The 8,502-nt window shown below is 38.0% G+C and overlaps 2 protein-coding genes across 2 annotated transcripts in view; one reads left to right on the top strand and one right to left on the bottom strand.

Moving 5' to 3' along the window:
• Window positions 1-102: 102 nt before the first annotated feature.
• The window catches only part of LOC137388477 (uncharacterized), a 59,959-nt gene continuing 51,559 nt past the window's right edge, over window positions 103-8,502 (bottom strand). The window contains exons 15-17 of the mRNA XM_068074966.1: window positions 3,382-3,474; window positions 434-534; window positions 103-270 (exon numbers count right to left, since the gene is read on the bottom strand). Coding sequence (XP_067931067.1) covers window positions 103-270; window positions 434-534; window positions 3,382-3,474 — 362 coding nt within the window. The remainder of the gene's footprint in view (window positions 271-433; window positions 535-3,381; window positions 3,475-8,502) is intronic.
• On the top strand, window positions 5,420-7,707 carry LOC137385342 (general transcription factor II-I repeat domain-containing protein 2-like). Its single transcript, XM_068071790.1, has one exon. The coding sequence runs from the start codon at window positions 5,893-5,895 to the stop codon at window positions 7,705-7,707; it is 1,815 nt and encodes a 604-aa protein (XP_067927891.1). The 5' UTR covers window positions 5,420-5,892.

Here is an 8,502-nt window from a genome sequence, read left to right as displayed (position 1 = left end):
CTGTCGATTTATTTGTTTGTTGGCATAACTTCTTTTTCCAACATATCGGTTGTACTTATTCTGGAAATCAAACCTTTATGCAAAGTTTAGCGTTATGTATATTCATGGCACATCAATCATTATTACAAATACTCCACTAACAAAAAAGTACAAAGCTGTCAGTGCAAATAATATGATATATCCAAGTCCCACAGCGCAGTTGACTTGCTCAAATAAATCCAAAATGAAGCCGCCAGTTGGGGTGGCGAGCACCTGGGGGAGGATGAGTGCCTAAAATAAACCAGTTTTGTGTAAGCTCCTTTTATAACACTACATTGTTTGCTGCTACAAAGATCAGGAATTTTTGTTTTACATCTTAGGATAAAAAGTGTTTCCATTTGGGTCTAATTGAGTCAGCATTGAAATATGTGAGTTTGTTAGATTAATAGCATACCTGATTCCAAACAGCAATATCTTTACCTTTGTCGTTCTCATTAGGTAATATATCCAACAACAGGGCAAAATCAACTGACAGGTATGTTCCGTATCCAACACCTGTGAAAAGATAGGTTTTATTCCATATTTCTAGATGCTTGAGAAACAACAACTTTGAGAAAAAAAGACGTCATTTCAAAATTTTCAATCTAAGAACTATCTATGGCTACGTAATGGGGGTCCTACCACACAAAGCTGTCGTCAGAATAGTCACTTTTAAAATCACTGTCGTCACTTTTAAAATCACTGTCATCACTTTTAAAATCACTGCCACCTTTTTCAAATTGGTAACCAAAACAACCTCTTTCTTCACATTCGTTATTTTAATACAAATATCTATACTGGTGGCACTTGGTTGCGTTAAAAATCTGAAACTCGCTAGGTTTGAACTTCTGCTAACCAAAAGCATGGCTCAACCAGCGACCTTCACAAACATATTAGTGATGTTTGGGAGCGTTGCTGATTACTCCGCGAAGAGTGACAGCCGTCTTAGGTTTTTAGAGCTATATTTCTTGTACGGAAAATAGACCGAGATTGCCTTTAATAATCACTGTCAGTCACAGACTTGGAAACGGATTTGCTGTCAATGTCGTGGCATTTCATTGCTTTAATTATTTGGCAGTTTATAAATGCTGGGCCAGATGCTTCAAACCAAAACTAGTGAAGTTTCGGTTGACCGTGGTGATTTATGAACAAATAATAAGTTAGTAACGGTACGGCAACACGTAACAAAATTTCCGTTGGTTGTAACCAAAATCACGAAATGATTGAAACACACAGAATTATTCTGCGCTGCTAGAATCGTGCTAACGAGCACGATCTCAGCAGCTTTTGCTATTAGTATAGTCCAAGAGACGTATAATGACACACAATAAAAGTATAAGTGCAAATCAACATAGTACCCACGATGCAATTGCTTAAATTGCGTTATTGAATGTATTTATTGTTTGGACACTATAGCTACAATTTGTTTATTTTTTAATTATATTTCCTTTTTAGCAGCAAAAGTTTTGTGGTAGAGAATGTCGACATATCTAGCGCAAACAAGTCAGTTGCATCGTATTTACTATGATAACTTTCTGTAATAATTTTCTTGTGTGTCGCATTATGTTTTCGAACTACGTATATCTTAAAATTTGCTAAAGTCGTGTTTGCTAACTAATAATAGCGCGACTTAGACAGTTACATCGTGTGTTCTATGTTGAAATGCTTCCGTATTTTTATTGTGTGTCACGGTACATGTCTTGGACTATACTAATTGCTAAAGCTGCTAGAATCGTGCTCGCTAATAATTTGTTTAATCTGTTAAAAGCGTTTCGTCGACGAACTCGGTGGGCATGCACAGCTCAAATAATTCTGTGAATTTTGACCGATTAATTCTGCGTTTTTCGTGATTTCGGCCAGAACTCCGAACCAACGAAAAATTCGTTACGTGCAGCCGTACCTTTAGTAATCCTATTTACGCAATCCTCGTCACCTACATTGGTAAATGGTCGTCTCGTCTGTCACTTTTTAAATATCCCTGTCGTCGGGTCGTCAGAATCGTCACAAAACATGGGAGGACCCCCACGTAATATTATGCTGAACTCTGCAACCTCCTCAAACTCTAGCCTGCATTAGAATGCTATGGTATTTCCCACAATGTGATGCAGTTTTGCTATGCGCATCGTGACTGCATGATGTTCACAAGCAGGAAGTGTGCCTTTCATTTGTAGATATAAGCTGTTCATCTGTCTGGTTATCGACTACAATTCTTATATCGAGTACAACTTTAATAACCTTTAGGATCGGGATGAGTTTGTAATGTGCAAAGATGAACTATTTCACTGACCGAAATAATTTTGTTAGACTGCTTTGTCTAGCTGTTATGAGATACTAGTCGAATTACAAAATAGACATATACATTATGTATGCTAACAAAATGCTAAGAAGCAGCAAAAATTACTTCAAAAACCTACTTGACTTAATCATACTTGCTATAAATCAGTTGTTAGGAGGAACCACGTTCTTCTTACTATGCTAGGGAATGCTGAGAATTACCATTTACAAGGCATTTTCAGAGCTGTACCATCTAACAAATCCTTAGTTGAGCATTAAATTTATGAAAACCTTGCAAGGCTGTAGTCACTTTTAAAATTTCAGTAAGCTGTGTAGAAGACAGAGCTAGTCCGATTGCAAATGTTAGGTTAAATGGATCTATTATAATACCCCATAGCTTGTTTTTTACCGTAATAACCTATCACCGGTATTTTGACCATTTATTTTATTCATTTCAATCCTGATTGCGAGTAACATCGGCAGGTGGTTGTCAACAAAGTTGTTGAATATACTAGAGAGCAACAGTACACTATACACTTTTTCTGACACTGAGTAGCCCACTAATCTATGGGCTAGCTTAACAGGCACCTAAAACTTTCTCACATTACAGCTTAAGCCTGCTTCTCATACTGTATATGCCGTAAGCACCGGTAGCGGAATCACAGGGCTATCGGTGGTGAAATAGCAACCTATGAATCGAGTACCATCAGTTTGCGGTGGTCATCAACGTAAGTGTTTAGCGCTGTTCAACTTTTGCAAGGACCCGCAGGCAAAACCTTCCCAAAATGCACTTTACAGTTGAAGGTAATCACTTTCAAAACAACATGGTGACCGGCCATTTTTGTGCGAAGATGAGTGACACAGTTTTATATGAACATATGCCGTAAAGTCTAGCGCAGCGTGTTTTGTTGCACGAGATTCCCAATGGAGACTCCCAGCTGATATGTGAACCAGGCTTGAGTGTCTCGCCCCAATATGTCTCCTCAGCTAACCAAGTGACAATGATCATTCTTAGCTCAAGGCAGCGATTTAAGAAATCATTAAGGATATTTTTATACAGTCAAAGCAATTACATAAGTGACAGCTTACCGCTAAGAAATATGAGCCCGAGAGTTATATAGTAAGATAGGAAACCACCTCGTATCACTGTGAAACACCCTGCTGACACACTCATCAATATGGCTGAAATAGAAACATGACTCATAGAACCAAGTGTGTGTGTGAATTTGTGTCATTTTGTTGTATTTGCGCACCAAATAGTTTTACCTATGAATATTCAGAAAAGCAGTTGCTGTGACTAAGCTTACTAGAATATTATACAATTTGGGGAGTGTTTTCACAGGAATGTCTTTTTTTTGGGTAAAACATACAATCCTAAAGGAAGGATGTCTTGGCCTGTGACCCACGCCAAACCTAGACTCTACACCTCAGTGACCAGATTACAGCCTGTTACCACTCAAGATGTTCTCAGCTATGATACTAGTGTCATAGTAACCATTACACATTACAAATGGCTTCTTTAAAAACAACTACCGTGAGATGAGCCATGCTCGCCAACAAACAATACGCTAAGCATTTTTGAATGAGCTCGCTGTTGTGCCATAAGTTCTACCTCCGGCGGCAGCACAGCAGGGATATACCAACAAGTACCACATTTACATGAGCACCGCTACCAGTCTTTCCATGTCGGCATTGTCCATCGACTACGTGCACTGTTAACCGATGTCATCGACGAAGGAATGCGGATATGTCGAGTATGTTTGAAGCTGTCAAACTTTCCCGATAATTCGCAGTGCCTCCCCGACAGCCTATGTAATGTGCATAATTTCAGGAATGATGATGACTGGCCATCGTGGATTGCTCCATCTAGATTTTTTTCCTGACAATTGCTGCGGGAATAGTATGTCATCATTTTCCCGACTGCATCGTATAATGAGAATGCTATACCGCAAACTATTCACTGATGTTAATGCATATGGGTTTATGATAGTGTGAACATTGTGATTACAGTTGATCAGTGATGTATTACGTGACTAACATCGACATAACGTGATATGGTGGGAGCCAGCGTTTAGAAATAATCTCATCGTTCTAATAAACGAGCGATGCTGTGAAAAGCGCAAACAAGGAACTTCTAGGGATTGATGAAGTTCAATGGATTTCTATCAATAAGTAAGCGTCAAAGGTGTACATAGGATATAAGGTCAATATAGAGGATCAAAGGTCAATTGTAAGGCTTACAGTTCTGTGAGATATGCAGAATGGTGTATATATAACACCAGGAAGATGTTGCTTATCTGTTTAAAGGTGAACTTGCATAAACTATTGGTATATTTTATCGAAAAGTATCGGTACATTTCTATCATTTTCGATGGTTTTTGATGCTTGAGGTGATCTGACGGCCAGGATGTTTAAAGAATAAACTTTACAAAACCTAATCGCGGTTAACATCATCAGATCAAGTAAAAGTGCGATTATGACTTCTATAGCTGCAAAGAGACCGAATAATAGAGACGTGTGACACTGCAACTTGAAAGCAATAGCTGATATCAACTACAGCAATGATAACAACTAGTGACATCATTTCACATATTTTTTTTATTTTTCAAGTGTTTTGACGGAGCTCAAGTTTTGTCGATTTTAAAACAACCTGGTAGTCAGATTATCTCAAATATCAAAAACAACCGCAAATGATAAAAAATACAAATACTTTCTAATAAAATTTATTAAATTTTATGAAAGCTCATCTTTAATATTTGTCTTCCTACAACGAGTAGCGCAAAGTAACTGTTACGGCTTAAGAGCAACTATTCCAAAGCTCCTCAGCTATACCAGTGACTAAGTTTTATGTCATACAATTTTATCCAACTATTTGTAATTGTTAAAAGCACCAAGCTTGTCAGCAGGCTGAAAGATTTAGTGAAGGATGAAATGCTATGGTGAAGGATGAAATGCTATGGTGAAGGATATAGTGTTGAAATATTCTTTGTCTAACTACTGAGGCGCAACTTTTGTGTTCAATGAAACACATCATCTATACCAGTGCTGCCCAACGTCCGGCCCGCGGGCCGGATCCGGCCCATGAAGCCTTAGAATCCGGCCCGTGCGTCAGTCTTTAACTTATTCCTGTTATTAACGCAGAAGCTTACAACTGTTATTTTTCTTCGAAGATGATTGGCTACTAATCAATAGTTTTCAGTTTGAAGAATTCAGTAGCGTTAGGTCAAAAATTAGTGTCTTTGCTGACATTGAAAAATTGATAAAAAGTGAAGTATCACAGCGTGTACGATTGATTGATTCGATCGTCGAATCAAAAGCCTCAGGGCGCTCACCTCAGCTGGTTGAAGAAGGACTGCTGGGAAATTACCATAGATATTTCAATAGAAAACGCTGAACTTTTTACCGCTTATTGAAATATCTATGGTATTTTCCACCGAGGCGCGCACGCCTTATTGACTTTCCGCATCAATAAAACTGGCTTTTGAGGTGATTCAATTTCAAATATACTCCAGCACAACCTTTGATAAGGAAGCCTTCTTATACCGATGAGCAAATTACAGTAGTTTCTTTTTCACAATAAATTTCAAATTTTGTTCATCCATGGCGTCGGCTAGAAAAATCAGAAAAGTAGACAAGGAGAATCGCAGGTTTAACGAAGCATGGACAAATTTGTATTTCTTTGTGGAATCAAATGCAAAATGTCTTTGTCTGATCTGTGGTGAAACAGTCGCAGTTCTAAAAGCTGAAAATGTGAAACGGCATTACACATTAAAGCACGCTTCGACCCATAATCGTTATGAAGGAGATCAACGCAAGGAGAAAGCACTTTTACTTCAAAAGAATTTAGTCTCACAACAGAACATTTTTCGGAAAGTAGATGATGAATCGAAAAAGTACGCCAAAGTGAGTTTCGTCATTGCTGAAAAGATTGCACGCAACATGAAACCTTTTTCGGAAGGAGATTTTGTCAAAGAATGTATCACCTCGGCGATTGAAATTCTGTGCCCAGAGAAAGAGAAAGCTATAAAATGTGTTAGCTTGTCGCGTAATACAATAACCCGAAGGATTGAAGAACTGGCCAAAAATACGAAAATGCAGTTGAACGAACTTTGTAAAAACTTCGAAACTTACAGCATTGCCATCGACGAATCTACTGACATTACTGATACACCACAACTGGCGATTTTCGTGAGAGGTGTTGATTCAACTTTTAATATCACTGAAGAATTACTTGCTCTATGCCCCATGAAAGGAAATTGCACGGGTGCTGCTGTTTTCAAAGAAATCGACACTGCACTCGAAAAGGCGGGACTGACTTATGATCGTCTGGTGGGAATTGCTACCGATGGTGCACCGGCCATGATCGGCAAGGAGCAAGGCTTGCGTGGTTTCATCCAAAGAAAACTGGAATCCCTGAATGTGAGTAAAGACCAAATATTGTGGTACCATTGCATTATACATCAGGAATCACTTTGCTCCAAAATCTTTAAGTTTGATCACGTCATGGATAATGTCGTGAAAGCTGTCAACTTCATTAGGAGTCGTGCATTGAATCATCGACAGTTTCGAAATTTTCTCGATGAGATAAACGCCGAATTTTCTGGCATTCCTTACTTTACCGAGATCAGGTGGCTCAGCCGTGGACGTACTTTGAAACGCTTTTACGATATTCGAGAACATGTGGCAGCATTTCTTGAAGCAAAAGGAAATTTATGCATCAATTTTGATGACGACAAATGGATGAATGATTTTTCTTTTCTGGTGGACATTACAGACAAACTGAATGAGTTGAATGTGCGGTTACAAGGAAAAGAAAAACTCATCCATAATTTGTTTGGGGAGGTGACAGCTTTCCAAAAGAAACTGGATTTGTGGATTGCTCAAATTGCTGACAGCAATTATGCCCACTTTCCTTGCCTTCAGAAACAGTCGCACATTTCAACCATGAACCGGGAATTCTTTGTGAGTGAGTTAAAACGGATGCAGGAAGAATTTGCCAGGAGATTTAAGGATTTCCGTGCTTGTGAAGACCAGCTGAAATTTTTTTCAATGCCTTTTGACGTGGATCCTGCTGATGCCCCCGTTGAGCTTCAAATGGAATTGAATGAATTACAAAGTGATTTTGATGTCAAGAGTCAATTTTTAAATAGGAATCTGATGGACTTCTACAAATACGGTCTGCCTCACACTCAATTTCCAAATCTTACATGCTACGCAAAACGCTTTCTCGTTTTGTTCGGTTCGACATGGATGTGTGAATATCTCTTCAGTCGCATGCAATTAATAAAATCGAACAAAAGAAATTCTTTGAGTGACGCTCACCTCGAAGATGAACTCCGACTGGCCTTAACAAATATTCCGGCAGACATCGAAAAGCTTCTTGATGACTCGAAACAATTTCAAGTTTCTCACTGATATTTTCGTTCATTACCGGTTTACATCTAAAATGAAATTGTTTTATTATTGAAATACAAAGCCATTTGAACAATGTTTTTTTTAATCTTGATAAATTGTTGAATTTATTTTATAGAATTTAAGGCACTAAATCAAAATTTCTAATGATCATTTCGTATTCATGTAATATCTGGAGACTATAATCTTTTGATAGCAATAAAAGTAATAGAAATACATGTAGTATCATATGTAGGACCCCCTATGTTTAAATTGAGTTATGAATTATAATTGTATAAAGGGTAATTTCTATAAATAAAAAATACAATCAATATTTACAGTTCTGAATACTTTTCCAAACCATTTCAAATAGTTCTATTAAAGAATGTAAGACTAGAAATGTGAGTCCGGCCCACTGGCGTCATTTTTTTTTAAATTCGGCCCATGTTCGGAAAAGGTTGGGCAGCACTGATCTATACCATATTAAGAGCAGTGTCCATCCATAGCATTAGAGAAAAGTGTTAGGAATAAGATTAACCTTTCTGGAAATTGAACTCGGGTGGTCTGATCTACAGGCCAGCAATCAAACTACTACACTACTCAAATACCTGCTGTAACAGGATTTATAAAGGAACAAATAACTGCATGCCTTGAGCCAATAAAAATATGTTGACAACCCATCGTGAATGTAGGTTCGCTTTGCAAAATCATATATTTTTTATCGTAACCTATTGTTAGCAATGGCCAGTCGTGCTAGACGCATTACAGTTACGAATTTTTACAAATTTTAGATCTGTGGACTTTGGGTGATTGTTATTG

Source organism: Watersipora subatra, chromosome 1 (assembly GCF_963576615.1).
Source record: "Watersipora subatra chromosome 1, tzWatSuba1.1, whole genome shotgun sequence".
NCBI classification, from domain to species: Eukaryota; Metazoa; Bryozoa; class Gymnolaemata; order Cheilostomatida; family Watersiporidae; genus Watersipora; species Watersipora subatra.
Note: the sequence above shows the minus strand (reverse complement) of the source record. Positions and strands in the feature narration are given on the sequence as shown.